The 25,188-nt window shown below is 31.8% G+C and overlaps 1 protein-coding gene across 1 annotated transcript in view; it reads right to left on the bottom strand.

Moving 5' to 3' along the window:
- CSMD3 (CUB and Sushi multiple domains 3) overlaps positions 1 to 25,188 on the bottom strand; it is a 1,577,676-nt gene that overhangs the window by 169,937 nt on the left and 1,382,551 nt on the right. The window contains 2 exon segments of the mRNA XM_074266680.1: positions 9,092 to 9,196; positions 9,907 to 10,003. Coding sequence (XP_074122781.1) covers positions 9,092 to 9,196; positions 9,907 to 10,003 — 202 coding nt within the window.

Raw genomic sequence — 25,188 nt, 5'->3', positions numbered from 1 at the left:
TCTTATTCTGAGGCTGACTGATTCTAAGGTATCCAGGATGCTAGTGAGATTGCCACAACTAACTCCATAATTACTGCTCTAGAATTTAGCCCAGTGCTTTGTTCATAGTTAGTACTTAACATATTTGCTCAATAAATTAGCTAAAAGATAGAAATATGATCAAAGAAGACTCATGGATGAGGTGTTTTTTTTAATTTTGCATTGTGGGATGAGAAAATTTTCTATAAGTAGGGCTTAGAGAGTCAGCAAAGGATAGGTAGGGAGTAGAATATTATATACTTTCTGATTTCATTTTCTAATGAATGTTTTTAGAGACAGGTGAAGTCTGGAAGATCTTACTTCAAATTCTGCCACAGAAAATTACTGTGCCACGTTAGGGAATTCATATAACTTCTTTCAGTCTTAATTTTCTCATTTAAAAATGGATGTGATAATGACATTGACTTTACAGGGTAGATGTGATGATTAAAAAAGACAACATATGTAAAGTGCTTTGAAAATCTTAAAGCATTATATAAATAATTGCTATTTCTATTACAAATGAAGCACTTGAATTCCAGACTAGAGGATTTGTATTTTAAAGAATAGGCAATGGGAGTCTGGTCAATATTTTTTTAAGAAGGTAGAGGATCAAAATGCTATTTCATGAGTATTTAGCTGCAAATGGTTTGAAGTATGGAATGAAAATGAAAAGCAATTAGGAATCTATTACAACAATCTACTAAAGTATAAAGGAACAGGATGGAACTCTGGTATAAACCATAGTATTTGCCCAGATTCATCTTTCAAAACTGGGATATAGGTGAATCAATTCAAGGGTTGTCAAACTATCAATATTAACTATGCAATTATTAGAAATGCAAATTAAGACAACTCTGAGATATCATTACACACCTGTCAGATTGGCTAAAATGACAGGAACAGTTAACGATGAATGTTGGAGGGGCTGTGGGAAAACTGGGACACTGATGCATTGTTGGTGGAGTTGTGAAAGAATCCAACCATTCTGGAGAGCAATCTGGAATTATGCCCAAAAAGTTATCAAAATGTGCATACCCTTTGACCCAGCCATACTAATACTGGGCTTATATCCCAAGGAAATACTAAAGAAGGGAAAGGGACCTGTATGTGCCAAAATGTTTGTGGCAGCCCTCTTCATAGTGGCTAGAAGCTGGAAGATGAATGGATGTCCATCAATTGGAGAATGGTTGGGTAAATTATGGTATATGGATGTTATGGAATAATATTATTGTTCTGTAAGAAATGACCAACAGGAGAAATACAGAGAGGCTTGGAGAGACTTACATCAACTGATGCTAAGTGAAACGAGCAGAACCAGAAGATCATTATACACTTCAACAATGATACTGTATGAGGATGTATTCTGATGGAAGTGGATATCTTCAACATAGAGAAGAGCTAATCCAATTCCAATTGATTAATGATGGACAGAATCAGCTACATCCAGAAAAGGAACACTGGGAAATGAGTGTAAACTGTTATTTTTATCTTCTGAATCCAATTCTTCCTGTGCAACAAGAAATTCGGTTCTACACACATATATTGTATCTAGAATATATTGTAATATATTTAACATGTATAAGACTGCCTGCCATCTGGGGGAGGGGGTTGGGGAAGGAAGGGAAAAAAATCTGAACAGAAGTAAGTGCAAGGGATAATGTTATAAAAAATTGCCCATGCATATGTACTGTCAAAAAAAAGTTATAATTATAAAATAAAATAAAAATTAAATTAAAAAAAAAAACAAAAACTATGCAATTATTGATTACCAAAAATTAATTCTAAGGGAAATCAAATAGAGTGAATCACAATTGTCAAAAAGAACCTTATTTAAATTTCTACTTCTAAGGGAAAATGGCTTATCTGATTTTCTTTAATATAAAAAGATATTCCTACAGTAGAGTGGAAATCAATTCAGATTAGATGAGAATAATGTTCAATGTTTCTAAAATTTTCGAGGATATTAGCTGCATTTCTTGCTGGTATAGTGAAGATGATTTTGAGGTTATTTCCTTCCTATTTCCCCCTCATGTTTTTGAGTATAATAATTCACTTAGATCTTAGAAATATTATCTTCATAGTTCTAGACTTTGAAAAGTTAAAATCAACTCAGGGATTTTATTTCTATCTATCTATCTATCTATCTATCTATCTATCTATCTATCTATCATCTATCCATATCTCTATTTTTGTAAGGGATCAATCTGAAGAAAAGAAATTACTTTTCCAAAGGTTACCCATGATTTAGAGTAGATCAAGCTCCTTTGACTAAAAATCCAGAGTTCTTTCCTCTGTACATTATATATTCTTTGATTATATCTTTAACTGTTTTTCTGGTGTCTCACACACTTCCTTTTCCTAAAAAATATAGCTTTCATCATGAATGACTCCCTTAGGCCTTCTTCTTTTCTATATTTTCTCTTTGGAAAGCATTTAGATTCTGATGAACAAAATGATAAATCACATACCTAAAGGAGGAAGCTATTTTTGCATGGGATAGAGTGCTCAGCTTGGTGTCAGGAAAACTTCAGTTCAGAGCAGAGCTTCAACCTGTATTATCTGTATTACCCTAAGGAAGTCAAGTCACTTCTGTTTCTTTCAGTTTCCTCAACTTTAAAACAATTGTTAATAATAGCATCTACCTAACAGGAATTGTTGTGAAAATCAAATGAAATAATATTAAGAGAAATAAAAAAGCCTAATACTGGGTCTGGCACATAGTAGGCATTATATAAATATATATTCCCTTAACCTAAAATAATGATTAGGAAGCATTCTACTCATCTCTTGTCAAAGAGATGAAGAATTTAAAATGTAGTAACGCATACACATGCACACACACACACACACAGACACACACACACACACACACACACACACCTATTTTAAACATGGTTGATATGGAAATTTTTTTTTTTTAGACTTTACATCTGTTTATTATTGATAGCTTTATTATTCAATTTTTCTTTAATATTCTTAGCCAAATAAAATAAATTATAAGCAAATAAAATAAAGTAGCCAAAATAATAGATTAATATTTTGAAATTTTACCTAATGCTATGGTTTTCACTACTCTATAAGATGAGCCCTCTGATGCTATTGTCAATATTACCATTACTGTATTTCTCTGAGCCTCTCTTTACTTATTTGTAAAATCAAATTAAAAGTGGTAACTAGGCAACTCAGTGAATAGGGTTCTGATCCTGGAGTCAAGAAGGTTCAGCTTTCTGAGTTCAAATCCAGAGTCAAATTTTTGCTACCTACATGGTATCACTTAATCTTCTTTACCTCAGTTTTCTCATCTGCAAATTAAACTAGTGAAGGAAATTATAAGCCATTCCAGTATCTTTGCTAAGAACATCTCAAATGAGATCAGAAAGAGTCAGACAATTGGAAAACAACAACAAAAATACCTACCAGGTAAAGTTTAAAAAGATGCATTCAAACACTTTGTAAAATTTAAAGTACCAAAGAAATAAAAATTATTATATTAGATTATTATTCTATTAAAAATACTATGATGTTACAAAGAGTTGACCTCAAAATCAAGCAGAACATGAGTTCAAATCAGTTTTTGTTTCTGTGTCTCTGAGCAAGTCAATAGTCAAGAATCAGATCAGAGGTATTAAATATTGGTTATAAGCCATATGTCCTAGTTGCATGAAACTATATTAAATCATGATAAATATTTAACAAAATTAATAAAAATACATCAAAATATAGATAATATTACATTTTAAGTCAATATATAGATTGTAGAGATAGTTAAAAGGGATTTTTGTTATTCTGTAACTTTTTAATTGTGCCTCCTTTTCATGACCTCATTTGGGATTTTCTTGGGATTTTCAATGATTTGCCAATTTCTTTTCCAGCTCATTTTATAGATGAAAAAACTGAGGTAAGCATGTTTAAATAATTTGCTCATGGTTACACAGCTATAATAATGACCCTAATTTCCATTTGAGTTTGATATCTCTAATTTAAGCAACTCTCTGAGATGATATTTTTAAAAGAAGATATCAACCTGTACTGATGGAGTTCCTTCATCTAAAAATTCTCTTTAACACTGAAAACACAGGCCCTGCCCCTATCCTCCTATTCTTCTTATAACTAGGTTTCATTGTTCACTAAATTGTAATTTCATAGCTGTTTCTACACTGTTTCCAAGAATCTTATTGATTCAAAGTTTGGCAAAAGATGTCCTTTTCATAGAAAAATAAGATTATTTGTGTGAAAAAAAAATCCATTTAACTGATGTAGAAGCTAGTATCTTCTCCAGAGTTTCTCAAAATAATTCATTCACTGAGGCAAAGTTCAAAGAGTTAGTTTCTCTGCCTGTACTACTTACAGTTTTTCAAACCACAACCATTATTTGATACATTGAACACTTGATTCATCCCACATGTATTAGCAGAAACAATCATTCTGTTATTAGAATAAGAGCAAATCCTATGATGGCTTGTTTTGCTATTTTTCCATTAAGCTCTAGAGTAGAAATTACTTTGAATTTAATTTAAATTATACTTGCTTACTAGTCTTTGAAGTTTCTGATTCAACTTTCTCACTCTCACTTGGAGAAAGTAGTAGAGACCTAATATACTGATGTTTATATTGACTAGTACTAGGTTTGTAGTCATGAAAAATATTTCCAACAATACTCTTCTTATTAATTTTAAGAAAAGCAACCTTGACATTCATGTAATGGGAATAAATGAAATTATTTGTATGAACCTGTATAATATAAATCATTTCCTTTTTTCTCCTGTCTTTTTTTTTTTTTTCAATAAGGAAGGTTGAGTTCAAATATAGTCTCAGATATTATCTATGTAGCATTAGGTAAGTCACTGGAACTCAGTCTCAGTTTTGTTGCCTTAAAACAGAGCTAATAACATTTGTCTTAAATGAGGATCAAATGAGATCATGCATATAAAATGCTTCACAAATCTTAAAGCTTTCTTTTTAACAAATAATATCTCTGGTACTTTCCTATTTTCCTTAAAATAGTTAGGTCCTTTAAAAAACAAACAAACAAAAAAAAAAAAAACAAAAAAAAACAAATGAACTTTTAACTTTTCCAACCTTCTTTCTTTATCTAAGCTTTGATGGTGATATCACTGGTCTCATACAGTCTCAAAAGTAGAGTAAGTTTAATAAGGATTATTTTCATATCTCTGAATTTAATTTGATTTCAAGGATACATTTAATAAGATACAACAATTGACTAATGTAGATGAAATTATTCCCATCATAGATATTTAAATTCTATAAATACTGGCCTTATCAACTTAACACTGAGGAAAAAAAAAGTAATTCTTTTACAGATTGAAATGCTTTGTAATTTAAATAAACCTAACAAAATACTCTATTTTAATATTGACATTACTATAGCAACTTATTTAATGCTGTTTGTATTAAACTTAAGGGAAAGAAACTTATATTTGCTGCAGAATTTGCTTTGACAACTTAAGTGGAGCCCATCTATTCAACATTTCAAATACTGTGAAAGTAAATAATTGAATGTTGTTCTAAACATTTCAACCAAATGGGTTCTGAGAACTAAAGTGAATTCTATGTTTGAAGAGGATATATTATGTTTTGAATAGCTTACCTTTGTGGCTTTATATCACAATCAGTGAGATTCTTCCATTATAAAAGGAACTTGGGAAATAATTTCCTTGAAGCAAAAGTACCCTTTCACAAATGTGCATTTCACACAATTGTGAAATCAATAATAACAAATATGAGATATCTACGAATTATCAAGAGAGCTGAAGGCCCTATTTGATACAATTTTGCTCACTTTGATTCATATTATTTTTCAGCTACATATCACATTTTAGATCCTTTAGTACAGAATCTTTTTCACACAGTTGAGAAAACAAGTTCACAGAGGTTGTAACTTACCTAAAATTTCACAAAAAGTAAGAAAAAGATATATAAAAACCTTGTTTCCTGATTTTTCATCCATTTTTTTGTTTTTCTTTTATTTTGTTGTCTTTGGTATTCCATTGATCCACTCTGCTCATGACTCATGAAATCTTCCTAAATTCCTAATTCTAGATTACTTACTTTACATACCAAATATTTCTCTGGCAATAACTTCTCTATAAAGAATTAATTGTCCTTTAAGTAGATAAATGAAAACAATTTTTGGCCATAGGCTCTAATTTTAAGAAAAGGAATTTGGCATATTGGGTGGAGAGCCAGCATTGAAGTAAAAAACCTGAGTGTAATTTCTGATAAGACCTAAGCTAATATGATAGCTTTGTGACTGGGCAAGTCATGTAACTAATTTCTCATCATTTTAGGAAACTCTCTAAGATCTAAGTTGTAAAGAAGGTGCCATTCTACATTAGAAAGGGCATTTCTTCACTGGAGCATTCCTTGCAATACTGATGTCAAACTTTAATAAAAAAATCAATGCCACTAAACTATATGTAAGGATCTCTGTCATTTATATATTGAGTTTAAAAATCCACATATTAATATTACCTGTGATTTATTATATTTTTATTTATTCTGCTAATTTCCAGAAAGTTTTAGGCCACACATGGTAGTGTTATGGGATATATGTCCTGTGGATTATGTGTTTGATACCTCTGTCCTATACTATTAAAATCATAGGTTTATTCATTTCCTCATTTCTGTTTTTAGTCTATGAGTCTATAGTGATATACATCTAGCTGTTATCTTAATGTCTTACACAGTTATTTTGTTGTTACTATTTTTGTTGTTGTGAGATTAGATTTGGTTGGATCACATGTATTATGCTATATGACCATATGCAGCATACTGAGAAAAATGAAATGATTGGATACATGATAATAGGGGCAGAAACCTTGTTTTCACTGTACAGTTAATACAATGAAGGGGTGGCCCCACACAGAGTAACAAAAGTACTACTAAAACTGTTCTTCATTCAGAAAGTCTCCTGCTAGGAAGAGCATAGGAAGAAATAGAATATTTGAGAATATACTAAAGATTTATTCACATGGTCTGGAAACGAAAATAACTAATGTCAATATAAAGCAGTAGCTGGAAGATGAAACAAAATTATTGCAACAATCTAAATAGAGGACTGTTGTTTAAACAAAGTCAACCATGAAAAAAGAGGACAGGGTATCAGTCAGTATAATTGTAGGCCCCAATACAGATCAAGGATAGGCTCTGAACTGTTTGTAAATGTATAAAACAAAATTGTGATAAATTATATACTGTTATAGTTTCCAATCATCTCTCCTATACTAAGTTATTACTATTGAGTAAAAGCAATAATGGCAAGAATTAAGATTGAGGTCACTGAAAAACTGTCCCTTAGAGCAAAGAAGTATTACAGTTATTTGCCAAATTATATCATAAATTGACTTAAAAAATGATGTCCTGAGATGATGTATTAATTCAGGGCAAACCAGAAGCTTCTGGTCTTAGATCTTATCTGATCTGAGATTCTGATCTCAGATAAGATTCAAACATATGCATTGTTTTGTACTGGTACAGCAATACAACAAATGGTCCTGATAATTTTGAGATGATGTAGATATGTTAATGATTTAACCCCAAAGTGGCACATATAATAGTTAGTCTTCTGCCAAAATCCAGGCTTTATTTCAGGTGCAGAAATCTTAAGAATTAGAGCTGTCCAAAAGTGAAATTGTTTGCTTTGGGTGGTGGTATATTCTCCCAATTTGGAAATCTTTAAGTTAAGGCTGGATGGCCACTTGTTAGGTTATGTATAATAGAAATGTCTTTTGTGTGTGGTTGGATTACATAGTCACAGAGATCCCTCCCAATTCTCACATTCTGTGAATTGTAAAATTTGGAACTGAAATAACTTACTCATTCTCTATATTCTATGAGAGAAAACTCCTTAATCTATTCTTCTGAGAGGAAGATTTTTTTATATTATAGTTAAGTGCATATGATACTTTACTAAAAAATATAAAAATCTATGATATTTGATTACTCCTTTCATTTGTAGAAATCATAACCCTTTCATGAATTATCTTCCTAAGCAATTCTAATCTTTGTCTTCCTGTAAATTTATAAGCTTCATATCAATTATAGCTATTATTCATTCCATGCTTAGAACGTACCTTTATTTTCCTCATTTTGGGATTGGAAATTTTGAATAATTTTTAATTCAAACAACTGAGTTTGATAGGTTTACCTAGATTATTTCTTGTCTTTAATCATTCTGTTTCTTTTAGAATGATTCAGCACTTTCACACTTTAAAATTATATTGTAATCTGAAAAATGAATATTTTTGACATATCAACATAATTAACAAGTGTTTTTTTAATTTTTTTAAATATATTATAGTGATAAGTTCTGGACTTGAGAATTAAAAGACTTGAACTCCAGTTATTTCTTCCCTCTGAGCCTCAGATATATAATACAAAAGATCCAAAAGCCCTTTTTTCTACCAATCAGAAATTACTGTTTTTTTATCATAGCATGTTCATCTCTACTTATATTCTATTTTATACTAAATATAAATATATAAATACTATATTAAATATTTTATATTAAGTATATTACATTTGTAATAAAATCATAAAATAATATTGCATGGTCTTATGTCCAGTTTCTTAAACTGATTTACTATCCCATATGAGGTCTCATAACTGAATGTGGGAGTTACAAAATGATGACTGATTATCAATAAATTCTTGATTTATACACTATTTTATATACCTGTGTGCCTGAGGTTACATAAAATTTCTCAGGAGAAAAGGAGTTCCAAGTGGGAAAAAGTTTAAGAAAAAGTTAAAAGTCTTGTGTGTCATGCTCCTGCTAATTCATATGCTGAAGAAAGAATGATATTATTTCAAAAAACTCTTGCTCTGGAGTGGCTCTACATTGCAAAAGCATAAGTAAATTCTATGAAAATCAATAGGAATACAATATTTTTTGTAAATGTAAACATAAGGGAATTTTATAATCCAAAAGAACATAAGTTAAATGTCATCTCAATTATTTTGTCAGTAATGCTCAATTGGTCTTGTTAATATTTGTCATTAATATAACACAGACATGTAATATTTTAAAACATAAGACTGTTTATTTTACCTGTATATTCAAGATGAAATCCAGCAGCTGATACACTGATATCTGATTGAAAGTTTAGGTACAAATTATTTGATGTGCTGTTCAGAAGGTGTGGGATTGTAGTGCCTGAAATTAAATGGCAAATAAGAGTATCATACGATGGCTAGTTCTACATATTTCATAGCAAAACATATTAGGGAACATTTCAATTATTCAGAAAATGAGCATTGAGATTTTTAGGTTATCCCCCCTTGATATTGTTGTGTTTCAATATTGCCACTGAAAGATGTAGAGGTTCTAACCTAGAGAATGATTAAATGCAGAAACAGACAATGGAAATCAAATTTCAGTTTTTCAGGCAACATGGAAGGGTAGAGCTAATGGTAGGAGATGAGACTTCAAAATTATCTTTGGATTTTGAATGTCTTGTCCCTTTCATATTACTTTGAATGACAAAATGAAATGTGAATAAAATCAACTTCACTGAATAAATGATGAAAACTTTTGGAAGATCATAATCAATTTAAAGGAAAAAACTATCATAAGGATTGTTAAAATTTTCTGACTTCCTTAAATATTAGTAAAGTAAACAATTCTAAAATTTAATTCAAATTACCATGTGCTTATTAGCTTACATGTGACAAATATTGAAGTTAAAGCAAACTAATATTTCACGGATTGTCTTCATTAGCAGCTATTTTTATAGATTGGCAATGAAAAGAGAAACAGTAATAGGGACAAGAGGGAGGGATAGATGAAGATGAAGGAGGAGGTCAGTCTTACCAATATATTCAGATTTACATGAATTGCATTTATATTCTGACACTTTAATTTACCTGAATAACTTCCAAGTCTTGGGGCATTGTTGTCACCACCATCATAAAAATCCAGAGAATCCCAGTTATGTTCTGTAGCAAAACTAACAACTTGTACCTGAAAAATGACAAGGTGTTATAGATCAGTACTTCTCTTCACTTAATCATATCTGTCATCATTTAGTATGCCTGTTTATAAATATGTACATATATATTTCTTAAATCAATTGAAAAATCACCATGCAGAAAAATGCTAAAATTAAGAAGAGTCTGTATGTATATTGGCTGTATTGGGTGTATAATCATTTTACTTCATACACATTTGATTTCAGAAAATCTCCATGTGTTATTTTCAACACAAAGCACTGATCGTAGCATGATGTGTTATAAGAGCATAAGACTAACAACTGTCCATATTATTATACCCTTTTCTATCAATTAACACAGATTCTGTAGCCTTGAATTCAGATTTTTTATAATGTTTGTATTTGTACACACATTTGCTATAAATGTAAACATTACCACTGTTCATTGAATAAATATGACACTTGCATTCATGCAGCATTTTTCAGTTCCAAAGTACTTCACAATTATTGATTCACCCATGCAAAGGCAGGTGCCTGTTTGCCAGTGGTGAATGCCACATGGTAACAGATGCCCTTTCTACAGAACTGGCAATGGTCCCAGTGGCAATTTTCCAGGGAAGAGGAAGAACTAAGTCAAATATGTTTGTTTCCAACATAACCATCATCTCCTAAAACAATTCACTCCTTCCTCCTCATCTCTCTCTTTTCTATTCATTTCCAAGCCTCTTCTTTTCCATTATTTGCTGGTATCTCTTGGGTGCCAGGTAATAGAAAAAAATGGCATCCATCTGATTTCTTTCAATAGCAGTTATTCATTCAATAAATAGTTGTATATATTCAAAACCCTGCTGTGTATGGAGAATACCAAGTAGGGCGATTTGATTGGAATCCAGAGTGAATGAGAGGAAGTAATAAGAAACAACTCTGAAATGATAGGCTGGAGATATATTGTGATTTGTTTCAGAGGTCTTTTCTATTTAGAAGAGTCTGTATTTTATTCTAGAGATTATAAGGAGCCATTGAATCTCTTACTGTGGGAGAATTACATAGTCTGACTTGTGCCTTAAAAAAATGTCAATTTGTCCACCATGAATGATAGAAGTAAGTAGAGAGGGACTACAAACAACTATGTTGATTTGGAGAATAGTACAACCTTCTAGGAGACAAGTGCTAAAACTCTAAAATGGGGTAATAAATATGAATATAGACAAGGGAAAGATGCCAAATATATGCCAAAAGGAAAGAGAGAAAATCAAAAAGACTTGGCAACTGATTGGAAATATAGTATGATAAGAATGAAGGGTCAAATTTTTTTTGATAATTGCAAACCAAAAAAGATGAGGTTCTCACAGGCAAGAGTGAAACAAGAAAGAAAAGTAGGTAAAGAGAAGGATAAGATGATTACTTCAGTTTTGAATATGCTGAATTTTAAATACCTATGGGACATCTAAATAGATATGTCTAGGAGGTACTTAATAATAAAGAGTGGGAACTCAGGGGAAAAAGATAAAAGCATATAGAATTTGATGTTATTGGAAAATAACTATTGGTTGAATCAATGTGAATTAATGATATCCCCAAGTGACCAAGTATAGAAAGAAAAGGCAAAAAGTTCAAAGATGGGGCCCTTAACTAAATGCTTCAAGAAGGGGTGATGATTTAATGATGATCTAATTTTAAAGAAAAACAACAATAACAATAACTGAGAATGAGTGGTCAGAAAGATAGGAGGAAGAGAGTCATGTTAGGAAAACCTGCACAAGACAGTTTTCAGGAGAAGAGGAGATTGAAAATATCAAAGGCTGCAGAAACCAAGAGAGATGAAAATAAGAATTGTTCCATGGACTTAGAAATTTAAAGATGGTTAGTGAACTTGGGGAAAAGAGTTTCTAGCAATACTTTAAGGACATGAGAGATTATAAGGAATTTATGGTCAAAGAAGAACTATAGAACATTATCAAAAGCAAAATAGATTATTTTGATTATACTATATTAAAAAATTGTTGTCACAAAGAATTGGAAAATGAGTAGATGTCCAATCAATCGAGGAATGGCAGATACATTATATGAAATTAATGGAATGTTATTGTTCTATAAAACATAATGAACAGGCTGATTTTAGAAAGGCTTGATTTTTTTCATGAATTAATACTGAACAAAACAAGAAGAACCAGGGAAACTTTGTACACAGAAATAGCACAATTGTGCAATGATCAACTATGGCAGACTTGCTTCTTCTCAGTGGTTCAGTGATCCAAAGCAGCACCAATAAACTTTGGATGGAAAACACCATCCAAATTCAGAGAGAGAATTTTGGTGACTGAATGAAAATCAACACATGCTATGTTCACTTTTTTTTTTCTGTTTTATTTTCTTCTCATAGTTTTTCCCTTTAATTCTGATTTTTCTCTCCCAACATGATGCATAAGGAAATGTGTTTAAAAAAATGAATACACTTATATAACCAAAAATAGTTTCTACATATAACTGGGGAAAATAAAAATTAAAAACATAATGATGGGAAAGATATGGGCATCACTGTAATCAAAAGGAAATAAGCCAAAATATGAAAGAAAAATTGAGAGATGATGATTGAAATGGCAAAGGATATCACAAGAACATTAGCAGAAGCATTGACCTTGTCAAGGAGAAAGGATATGTATTTCTGAAGAATACTATTGAAATAAGAAATCAGTAATTTTAGAAGAAACTTTGGAAAACATCTATTACTCATTGTAGAGTGGATTTAATAGGATTAGAACACTTTATTCAACATTATAGAAAAAAAAAATAACTTTCAAAGACTACAGAACTTTTATCAATACAATGACAAACCATGAGTTTAGAAAACTTGGATGAAACACTCCACTCCTTGCCATAGAGGTGATTAACCCAAAATGCAGAGAGGACACATTTTTGAGTATGGTAAATGTGGCAATTTGTTTCACTGAACTATTCATTTTTAAAATGAATTATTTTTATTCTTTATTATTGTTCTTTTTAAATTACTGGTGAAAATGGGAGAAACAGATTATATATAAATGTAAAATGAATCTATAATGTTATCTTTTTAAAGATATAGAATATAATATTGGTTCCAATTAATAAATTTTGACAGGGAATATAGAGTGTAATATTGGTTCAAATTAATCAATTTTGACAGGGAAAACAAATTTTTATGAATGAAGAGTTAATTTAGAGATGGCATCCTTTCAAATATGCCAGTTTTTAAAATGCATATATTAAAAATATTTTAAAGGAGATTTTTGCCAGTGATAATTTCAAATGTAATTCTTTTTCAGATTTACAATTTTTAAAAAGGTATGTCAAACATTAACAATGAAGGTCTTGTTATTGGAATTATTCACTCACTTTTTAATAAAGGGAAAATTGGAATCACTTAATTCATGCTTAAATTTCCCTTGAATAGACTGAACTTGTTAATAATTTCAATTTGAGCACACCAAAAGTAATTGATTCTCTTAAAGAGTATACACATTTTAGAAAATCAACATTTTAGATTCAGAAATAAAGCTAAATTCAACAATATTTCAACAGTTTCAAAAATTGGGAAATATTATTACTGATTTATGAACATATTACATCTTAAAAAGTTATTTTTATGTTAACTTTTTGAAATTAGAAAATATTATATAACATAGTGTTATATAAAAAATAGTTAATAGTAAATTCATGGGATAATCCACAAAATTATAATTAACCTATAATTGAATTAAAATAATTTTATGTGGAATAAAATTTATTATATATCAATATCACCCCAAAACTAGTAATTAAGCCAAATAGAAAATAAAAACAAAAAAGAATATTTAAATTTTTTTTTCTAAATGCTGTTTGAAAAAATCAAATTTATTTATAAGTATTGTAACATAAATAATTTTCTGATGATACCAAATTGATCTACTGTTAACATTAACTTTTTTTTATAATTCCCATTTTCTTAATAAAATAATTTTTCAGCTTATTTTAAATTTTGACTTCAAATCTTCTCTTTTTTCCTAAAAACCCTCCTTGAGGTGATAAGCAATCTGTTATAGGTTATGCACATGGTCAAACAAAATATGTTTCCATATTCATCATGTTGTGAAAGGAAACAAATAAAAGACAACACACCCAAATGAAAAATAGTATGTTTCAGTTTGCACTCAGCCTCTATGAGTTCCTTTCTTTGGAAGAAGATAGCATTTTTCAAAATTAATCCTTTATTTATTTATTTTTTGTTCTTTTAACTTTTTTCCTAGTAAATATAATTATTTTTAATACACATTGCTTTATAAATCATGTTTGGAGAGAAAAATCAAGGCAAAAAAAGAAAAAAATGGGAGAGCAAAAAAAAAAAAAAACAGAAAAAAAAAAAGAAGTGAACATAACATGTGTTGATTTACATTTAGTCTCAATTCTTTTTCTGGAGGTAAATGGCATTTTGTGTTCAAAGTCTATTGGGATTGCTGAACCATTGAGGTGAATTAAGTCTTTCATAGTTGACCATCACACATTCTTCTTGTTATTGCGTACAGTGTATTCCTGGTTCTGCTTCTTTTGCTCAGTGTCAGTTTGTGTGTATCTTTCCAGGACTTTCTAAAATCAGCTTGTTTACCATTTTTTATAGAAAAATAATATTCCATTGCCTTCATAAACCAATTTTTTGCTATTACAAAAAGAGTGACTATAAATATTTTTGCACACATGGGTTCTTTCCCCTCTTTTATGATTTTCTTGGGATACAGACCTTGTAATGGTACTGCTGGGTCAAAGGGTATGAACAATTTAATACTCTTTTGGACATTGTTCCAGATTGCACTCCAGAATGATTGGATCATTTCACAACTCCCACTAGTGTCCCCGTTTTCTCACATCCCCTCCCAAACAATTGGAAAAGGTCTATATCCCAAGGAAATCATAAAGGAGAGGAAAGAACCCACATGTGCAAAAATGTTTATAGTGGCTCTATTTGTGATAGCAAAAAATTGGAAAAGGAATGGATGTCCCTCAACTGGGGAATGCCTAAATACGTTGTAATGGAATATTGTTGTTCTATAAAAATGATTACCAAGCTGATTATTGAAAGACCTGGAAAAATTTACATGAACTAATGCTGAGTAAAACAAGCAGAACCAGACATACCTTGTACACAATAACAGCAAGAATGTGTAATCATCAACTATGAAAGACTTGGTTCTTGGAGTGGTTCAGTAATCGAAAGCAATCCCAATAGACTTTGGACAGAAATGTCATCTGCAACCAGAAAAATAATTTCTAAGGAAGCTGAATATAAACCAACACATGCTATGTTCACTTCTTTTTTCTGTTTTGTTTTTTCCTTTTTGATCTGATTTTTCTTTTCCAACATGAGTCATAAAGTGATGTGCATTAAAAACAAACTTACTACAATTAAAAAACAAACAAATAAAAAACATCTTGCAACATTTATCATTATATTTTTCTGTCACCTTAGGTTGGTACCTCAGAATTGTTTTAATTTGGATTTCTCCAATCAATAGTGATTTAAAGCATTTTTTCATATAACTATAGATGTTTTAATTTCATCTGAAAATCATCTGTTCATATCCTTTGACCATTTATCAATTGGGGATGACTTGTATTCTTATAAATTTGACATAATTCTTTATATATTTTAAAATGAGACCTGTATCCAAAACCCAGCTGAAATATTTTTTCCCAGCCTTGTACATTCATTTTAATCTTGTTTCTATTGGTTTTGTCTGTGCAAAAACTTTTTAATTTAAAAATGTAAACAAAGTTGTCCATTTTGCCTCTCATAATGTTTTCTAGTTCTTTTTGGTCATAAATCCCTCCTTTCTCTAAAGATCTGCTAGTAAATTATCCTTTGCTTTCCTAATTTGTTTATGATATAATCCTTTATGCCTAAATCACATACCCATTTTGACTTTATTTTGATATATAGTGTAAAATACAGGTTTATGCTGAGTTTTTGCTATAATAATTTTCAGTTTTCCCAGCAATTTTTGTCAAATAGTGAGTTCTTATTCCAGAAACTGGAGTTTGGGGGGTTATCAAATAATAGATTACTATAGGCTTTGATTATTTTGTCATATGTATTTAACCTATTCCTCTGATCTACCACTCTCTTTCTTAGCCTGTACCAATAGCTTTGATAACTGATGCTTTGTAATGTAGTTTTAGGTTTGGTATTGCTAAGCCACCAACTTTTACATATTCTTTTCATTAATTCTCTTGATATCCTTATCTTTTTTGTTTTTCCAGATAAACTCTGTTATTATTTTTTTAGTTTTATAATTTTTTTTGGTAATTTGATTGATATGGCACTGAATAAATATACCAATTTGATTGTCATTATAATCATATAAATTGTCATTTTTATTATATTAGTTCAGCCTACCCATGAGCAATAGATATTGCTTCCTTTATTTGATGACTTTATCAGATGACTGACATCTAAACAGTTGTTTAGATCTGACTTTATTTGTGTGAGATGTGTTTTGTAATGGTGTTCATATAGCTCTTGGGTTTGCCTTGGCAGATAGACCCCCAGGTATTTTATTTTGTGTACAGTAATTTTAAATGGAGTTTATTTTTCCATTTCTTCCTGATGTACTTTTTCAATAATATACAGAAATGCTTATGATTTGTGTGTTTACTTTATATCCTGTTTATTTTATATCTGCTAAAGCTGTTAATGGTTTCCAGTAGGTTTTTGGATGATTTTCTAAGATTGTCTAAGTATATCATCATGTTATCTTCAAAGAGTGATAGTTTTATTTCCTCATTGCCTATTCTAATTTCTTTAATTATTTTTTTATTTTCTTATTGCTAAAGTCAACATTTCTAGTACACTTTTGAATAATAGTGGTGTTAACAGGAATCCTATTTTCATTCCTGATCTTATTGGGAATGTGTCCAATTCCTCTCTATTACAAATAATGCTTGCTGTTGGTTTTAGATAGGTACTACTTATTATGTTAAGGAAACCTCCCTTTATCCCTATGCTCTCTAGTGTTTTTATTAGGAATGTGTGCTGTATTTTGTCAAAAGCTTTTTCTGCATTTATTGAGATTATCATATTATTTCTGTTAGTTTTGTTATTGATATAGTTGATTATGCTAATACTTTTCCTTGTATTGAACCAGCCAGGGCATTTTTGGTATACATCCCACTTAGTAATAATGTATTATCATGCTGATAAGTTGCTGTAATCTCTTTGCTAAATTTACAACAATATTCATTAGAGAGATTGGTCTATATTTTTTTTTTCTCTGTTTTGCCTCTGCCTAGTTTAGGTATCAGTACCATATTTGTGTCATAGAAAGAATTTGGCAGGATTCCTTCTTTATCTATTTTTCCAATTAGAAATAGGAATTAATTATTCTTTACATGTTTGGTAGACTTGTGAATCCATCTGGCCCTGGAGATTTTTTTTTTTTTGAGGGGGGATTCATTAATGGCTTTTTCAATTTCTTTTTCTAAAAAGGGAGGTGAATCCTTTGAAATTGTCTTTGATCATCATATTGCTGAGGAGCACTGTTCCCTGTTGATGATCAATATACTTGTAAGTGTATGAAATATTCTTCTGGTTTTGCTCATTCTACTTTGCTTCAACTTATATAAATAGAAAAACATTTTGCTTACTATGAGTGACATTTCTCAATCATGTAATCACAGACAAGATCCTTTTCTTAGTCTCAGTCCTTTCATTCTTAAGTGTTGATTTTTTGTAAGTTTGTTGATTGTCCTTTCTTCTTAAAGAGGACCATGACATCAGGAAGTTGATATCATCACTTCCAAGTAAATTGGATTTAAGTGAGGTAAGGCTGTGCAAAATCACCAGCCTCACTTGCTCCTCTGGAGCCATCTGAGCCCAGTGTTACAATATAAATCAAGACTACTGGTGATGCCTTAGAAGCAGTGGAAGAGTTTAGATTTTTTAAAGGAAGATCTTTAACAGGTCTCAATTGGGCTGAAGTAATTTCTTTTCACCCTGCTCACCTCAAAGGGATGTTGCAAGAGTAACATGAAATGATATAAGCAAATCCCTTTGAAAACTTTAAAGCAATATATAAAAGTCAGTTATCATTTCAATATAAGCAATTTTGGAAGGTATATAAAATACCAGCCATCATTATATTATTCTGATCCATAAAAAAGAAATAGTAGAAGAGAAGGATTAAATAATGTGTAGTTTACCTCATATTATTGAAGAAGGTAAAAGAATTTTAGAGCCAGAAAGAAGCTCAGAGTTCATCTAATTCAGATGATATAATTGAATACTCTTTTAACAGATGAGAAAATCCAAACTAAGACAGATAAAGTTACTTGCTCAAAATATATTAAAAGGAACTGAACTGAATTAATTCAAACTCAATCCCTCTTACTACAAATTCAATGCTTTTTATATTCTACTAGTCTGAAGCCTTATGGTAATAATAACAGCTAGTTTTATATAGGATTTAAAGACTTATGTAATACTTTTCTAATATTAATTCAACTTATTATTTGAATATTATTAATTAATTCAAATATTTTACTCATGAAAATCCTGTGAAAAAGATGTTATTATCTCCATTTCTAAGAGGGAGAAATTGAGGAAGAAAAAAAGTTAAGTGAGTTCCAACTAGGGTCACACAACTTGGAAATGTTTGAAGTTGGATTTTAAATTATGTGTTCTTGACACCAGATCCAGTGTTCTATAATTGAATTGCTTATCTTATTTTAAAAATAAAAGGCTAAATATTCCAAATTAAGTATTTTTTTTTTAAATTGGAAGGTGCCTAATGCACCTAGAAATATAGTTCCAATAATTTTTAAATGTTTTTATTACTATTTTCTGGGGGCCAAGATGGCGGCGTGGAGGCAGACAGCTGCTTGAGCTCCATGTTTTCTCTCAGGACTTACTTCATGACAAGCCTCGGAATTAATGCTTGACTGGAAAAGAAACCCACAAATAATCACCAACAGAAGACATCCTTGAAATTTGCCAGAGAAGGTCTGTGTTTGCTTGGGGGAGGGTCGAACAGACTGAGCACAGACTGAGGGCAGGCAAGCCAGAGCAAGACAGACAGATCACACAGCTCAGACTGGAGGGGGGAGGGGTACGATCTCTTCTGTTTCTGTGAAAAGACTTTTACCCCAGTGTGGATGTTCCATCTTGGCAGCAAGCCAGGAGCAGCAGAGATGGTGTAAACACTGGAGGAGAAGAATAAAACTCCGGAAAGCCAGTGTCTTTCGGGGCCGGCCACCCCCACCCCAACCCGGAGTGACTCAGCACTTTCCCAGAGACTCAGAGCACAGACACAGGACAGCCATCTCGGTCCTGTTAGTACCTTGTCGCTGTCTCCCTCAATCTGTAAAAGAAGCTTGATAACACCATCCAGCCCCATCCTCCTCTCCCCCCTCCCCCCCCAAACAGACCAATTGTTTCTCTTGTCAATTTGTTTTCTTCAATTCCCGCTCTGACAAAATGAACAAAAAATTTAAAAGGGCTCTAACCATTGACAGCTTCTGTATATAGAGAGAGCAGACTTCAAATACTGAGGATGCTAAAAGCAGATTGTCCCCAGAGGAATCCCCTAAGGGGGATATGATCTGCTCCTAAATACATAAGACTCTCATAGAGGAAATCAAAAAGGCTCTCACAAGAGAGCTAGAAGAGAAATGGGAAAGGGAAAAGGAAGCTTGGCAAGAGAGCCTGGAGAAGTTATCCAGAGTGGATAAAGAGATCAAATCATTGAGAAATAAAATTAGTGAATTAGAAAAGATAAACAATTCCAAGGAAAACAGGTTTAGTGAGCTGGAAAAAGAAAACAGCTCTCTAAAAAATAAAATGGATAAAATGGAAAAAAATTCCATAGAAGATAAAAACTCAATTGGACAATTACAAAAAGATATAAAAAAAGTGAGTGAAGAAAACACATCATTGAAATTTAGACTCAAACAAGTAGAAATGAATGACTCAAGGAGAAACCAAGAAGTAGTCAAGCAAAACAAGAAAAATGAAACAATTGAAAAGAATGTCAAGTGACCCGGCCTGCGGGTCTCGAACTAGGGATACCTGAAGTCACACATCAGTCTGTAAGCCGGAGGCTGGGGAAGGCGTTTGCCTGGGAATGGGCTGAAAAGAAAGAAAGAATGGAAACTACTCTGTGTAGTGACAGAATAGCTCGTTTATTGAGGCAAAGCAAAGGGTTTTTATATGTTGTGGAGCGAATGCCACATAGCAAAGTAAATTTCCATAGAACAAAAGATATAACATTTGTTGACCATATATCAGAAAGTCAAGGCAATATGTGACGATTTGCGGTTGGAACATTCGTCATGTTTTTGACAGTTAACGCCTGGGTCAGAAAAACCTTGGGGCAGGGAGTTCTTACACATCTAGGACATTCCTTTGGGGCCAAGACTTTTATCTAATCTTAAAATGGTTTGTAGATGTCTGGGTGAAGGGCTCTGGCAGTCAAGTACCTTATTAGAAAGACAACAGACCTGGAAAACAGATCCAGGAGAGACAATTTGAGAATAATTGGACTCCCTCAAAAATGTGAGGAAAAAAAGAGCTTGGACACCATTTTCGAGGAAATTATCAAAGAGAACTGCCCAGACGTTTTGGAAAGAGAGTGTAAAATAGACATTGAAAAAAATCCACCAATCACCTATTGAAAGGGACCCTAAAATCAAAATGTCAAGAAATATATTGGCCAAGTTCAAAAACCATCAGACGAAGGAAAAAATACTGGAAGCTGCTAGAAAAGAGCAATTCAGGTATGGAGGAGTCACAATAAGGATAACCCAGGATCTAGCAGCGTCCACATTAAAAGAAAGAAGGGCCTGGAACAAGATATTCCAAAAGGCTAAGGAACTTGGTATGCAGGCAAGAATAACTTACCCAGCAAAAATGAGCATTGTTTGCCAGGGAAGAAGATGGACATTTAACGAAAGAAATGAATTCCATCTATTCTTGATGAAAAAAACAGATCTACACAAAATATAGAACTCAAGAGATTTCTAAAAAGGTAAAAAGAAATCTTGAGAACTATATTTCTGCCATAAAGATATGTAAAGAACACATGCATAATTTGTCCTAGAAACTAGAGGTGGAAAGGAAATTATATCATAAAAAGGGTAAAGTGGTGATACTACATCTCATGAAGAGGCAAAAGTAACCTATTATATCTGAGAGAAAGAAAGGAGGGAGATGAACATAATGTATATCAATAGACATATTCGATTTATGGTGAAACTTCTACTTCATTGAAAAGTGGGAGTGAATGAGTGAGCTAAGGGGAAGGGAATACAGAAATTGTGAGGAAAAGAGGTAAAATAAGGGGAGGAATTTTAAGGTGGGGGAGGGATCCTAAAAAGGGAGGGCTGTGAAAAGCAAGTGGTGTTCACAAGTTTAATACTGGGTAGGGGGGTAAGAGGGAAGCAAAGGGGAAAAGCATAAGCAGGGGTTAATAGGATGGCAAGCAATATAGAATTAGTCCTTCTAACCATAAATGTGAATGGGGCAAACTGCCTCATAAAGAGGAAGCAGTTAGCAGATTGGATTAAAAGTCAGAATCCTAGTATATGTTGTTTACAGGAAACACACCTGAAACAGGGTGATACATTCAAACTAATAGTAAAAGGGTAGAGCAGAATCTACTATGTTTCAGGTGAAGCCAAAAAAGCAGGGGTAGCCATCCTCACCTCAGATCAAGCAAAAACAAAAATTGATCTAATTAAAAGAGATAAGGAAGGGCATTATATCCTGCTAAAGGGTAGCATAGATAATGAAGCAGTATCAATATTAAACATATACACACCAAGTGGTACAGCTTCTAAATTCTTAAAAGAGAAATTAAGAGAGCTACAAGAAGAAATAGACAGCAAAACTATAATAATGGGAGATCTCAACCTTGGACTCTCAGAATTAGATAAATTAAACTACAGAATAAATAAGAAAGAAGTCAAAGAGGTAAATAGATTACTAGAAAAGTTTGTTATGATAGATCTTTGGCAAAAGCTAAATGTGGTCAGAAAGGAGTATACTTTCTTCTCAGCAGTTCATGGAACCTATACAAAAATTGATCATATACTAGGGCATAAAAACTTCAAAATCAAATGCAATAAGGTAGAAATACTAAATGCATCCTTTTCAGACCACAGTGCAATTAAAATTACATTTAATAAAAAGCCAGGGGAAAATAGACCAAAAAAAATTGGAAACTAAATAATCTTATACTAAAGAATGATTGCGTAAAACAGCAAATCATAGACATATTTAATAACTTCACCCAAGAAAATGACAATAATTAGACACCATACCAAAATGTGTGGGATACAGCCAAAGCAGTAATAAGGGGAAGTTTTATATCTCTACAGGCCTACTTGCATAAAATAGAGAAAGAGAGGGCCAACGAATTGGGCTTACAACTAAAATTTCTAGAAAAGGAACAAATTAAAAACCCCCAGACAAATACAAAAGTTGAAATTCAAAAAATAAAAGGTGAGATTAATAAAATTGAAAATAAAAAAATACTATTGAATTAATTAATAAAACTAAGAGTTGGTTCTCTGAAAAAAACAACAAAATAGACAAACCTTTAATAAACCTGATTAAAAAAAGGAAAGAGAAAAAGCAAATTGTTAGTCTTGAAAATGAAAAGGGAGAACTTACCACTAATGAAGAGGAAATTGAAACAATAATTAAGAGCTACTTTGCTCAACTTTATGCCAATAAATTTGATAACTTCAATGAAATGGAAGAATACCTTCAAAAATATAGCTTGCTCAGATTAACAGAGGAAGAAGTAAGTAGTCTAAATAGTCCCATCTCAGAAAAAGAAATAGACCAAGCTATTAACCAACTCCCTAAGAAAAAATCCCCAGGACTAGATGGATTTACATGTGAATTCTACCAAACATTTAAAGAACAACTAACTCCAATGCTATATAAACTATTTGAAAAAAATAGGGATTGAAGGAATTCTACCAAATTCCTTTTATGACACAGACATGGTACTGATACCTAAACCAGGTAGATTGAAAACTGAGAAAGAAAACTATAGACCAATCTCCTTAATGAATATTGATGCTAAAATATTAAATAACATATTAGCAAAAAGACTTCAGAAAATCATCCCCAGAATAATACACTATGATCAAGTAGGATTTATACCAGGAATGCAGGGCTGGGTTAATATTAGGAAAACCATTAGTATAATTGACCATATTAATAATCAAATTAATAAAAACCATATGATCATCTCAATAGATGCAGAAAAAGCATTTAATAAAATCCAACATCCATTCCTACTCAAAACACTTGAGAGTATAGGAATAAATGGAATATTCCTTAAATTAATAAGTAGCATATATTTAAAACCATCAGTAAACATCATATGTAATGGCAATAAACTGGAACCTTTCCCTGTAAGATCAGGAGTGAAACAAGGTTGCCCACTATCACCATTACTATTCAATATACTAATAGAAACGCTAGCCTCGGCAATATAAGCTTAGAAAAAGATTCAAAGGAATTAGAGTAGGAAATGCGGAAATCAAACTATCACTCTTTGCAGATGACATGATGGTATACTTAGAGAACCCCAAAGACTCTGCTAAAAAGCTATTAGAAATAATTCAGAACTTTAGCAAAGTTGCAGGATACAAAATAAATCCACATAAATCCTCAGCTTTTTTATACATTACCAACACAATCCAAGAGCAAGAGATACCAAAAGAAATTCCATTCAAAATAACTGTCGATAGTATAATATATTTGGGAATATATCTACCAAAGGAAAGTCAGGAATTAGATGAGTAAAATTATGAAACACTTGCCACAAAAATAAAGTCAGATCTAAATAATTGGAAAGACATTCAATGCTCTTGGATAGGCTGAGGGAATATAATTAAGATGACAATACTCCCTAAGCTAATCTATGTATTTAGTGCTATAACAATCAGACTCCCAAGAAACTATTTTAATGACCTAGAAAAAATAACAACAGAATTCATATGGAACAACAAAAGGTTGAGAATTTCAAGGGAAGTAATGAAAAAATAAAATAAATGAAGGTGATCTAGCTGTACCTGATCTCAAACTATATTATAAAGCAAGTCACCAAAACCATTTGGTATTGGCTAAGAAATAGACTAGTTGATCAGTGGAATAGGTTAGGTTCACAGGGCAAGATAGTGAATAAAAATAGCAATCTAGTGTTTCACAAACCCAAAGATCCCAACTTTTGGGATAAGAATTCATTATTTGACAAAAACTGCTAGGAAAACTGGAAATTAGTGTGGCACAAACTAGGCATGGACCCACATTTAACACCACATACTAAGATAAGATGGGTCCAAAATTTAGGCATAAAGAACGAAATCACAAATAAATTAGAGGAACATAGGATAATTTACCTCTCAGACTTGTGGAGGAAGAAGGAATTTGTGTCCAAAAGAGAACTAGAGACCATTATTGATCACAAAATAGAACATTTTGATTACACCAAATTAAAAAGTTTCTGCACAAACAAAACTAATGCAAACAAGATTAGAAGGGAAGTAACAAATTGGGAAAACATTTTTACAGTTAAAGGTTCTGATAAAGGTCTCATCTCCAAAATATACAGAGAATTGACTTTAATTTTTAAGAAATCAAGCCATTCTCCAATTGATAAATGGTCAAAGGATATGAACAGACAATTCTCAGATGATGAAATTAAAACTATTTCCACTCATATGAAAATCACTACTGATCAAAGAAATGCAAATTAAGACAACTCTGAGATATCATTACACAGCTGTCAGATTGTCTAAGATGACAGGAACAAATAATGATGAATGTTGGAGGGGATGTGGGAATACTGAGACACTGATGCATTGTTGGTGGAGTTGTGAAAGAATCCAGCCATTCTGGAGAGCAATCTGGAATTATGCCCAAAAAGTTATCAAAATGTGCATACCCTTTGACCCAGTAGTGCTACTACTGGGCTTATATCCCAAGGAAATACTAAAGAAGGGAAAGCTACCTGTATGTGTCAAAATGTTTGTGGTGGCCCTTTTTGTAGTGGCTAGAAACTGGAAAATGAGTGGATGCCCATCAATTGGAGAAGGGTTGGATAAATTATGATATATGAATGTCATGGAATACTGTTGTTCTGTAAGAAATGACCAACAGGAGGAATACAGACAGGCTTGGAGAGACATACATCAACTG

The sequence above is a fragment of the Sminthopsis crassicaudata genome, chromosome 1 (genome assembly GCF_048593235.1).
Source record: "Sminthopsis crassicaudata isolate SCR6 chromosome 1, ASM4859323v1, whole genome shotgun sequence".
Lineage (NCBI taxonomy): Eukaryota > Metazoa > Chordata > Mammalia > Dasyuromorphia > Dasyuridae > Sminthopsis > Sminthopsis crassicaudata.
This window is presented reverse-complemented; position numbering and strand designations above follow the sequence as displayed.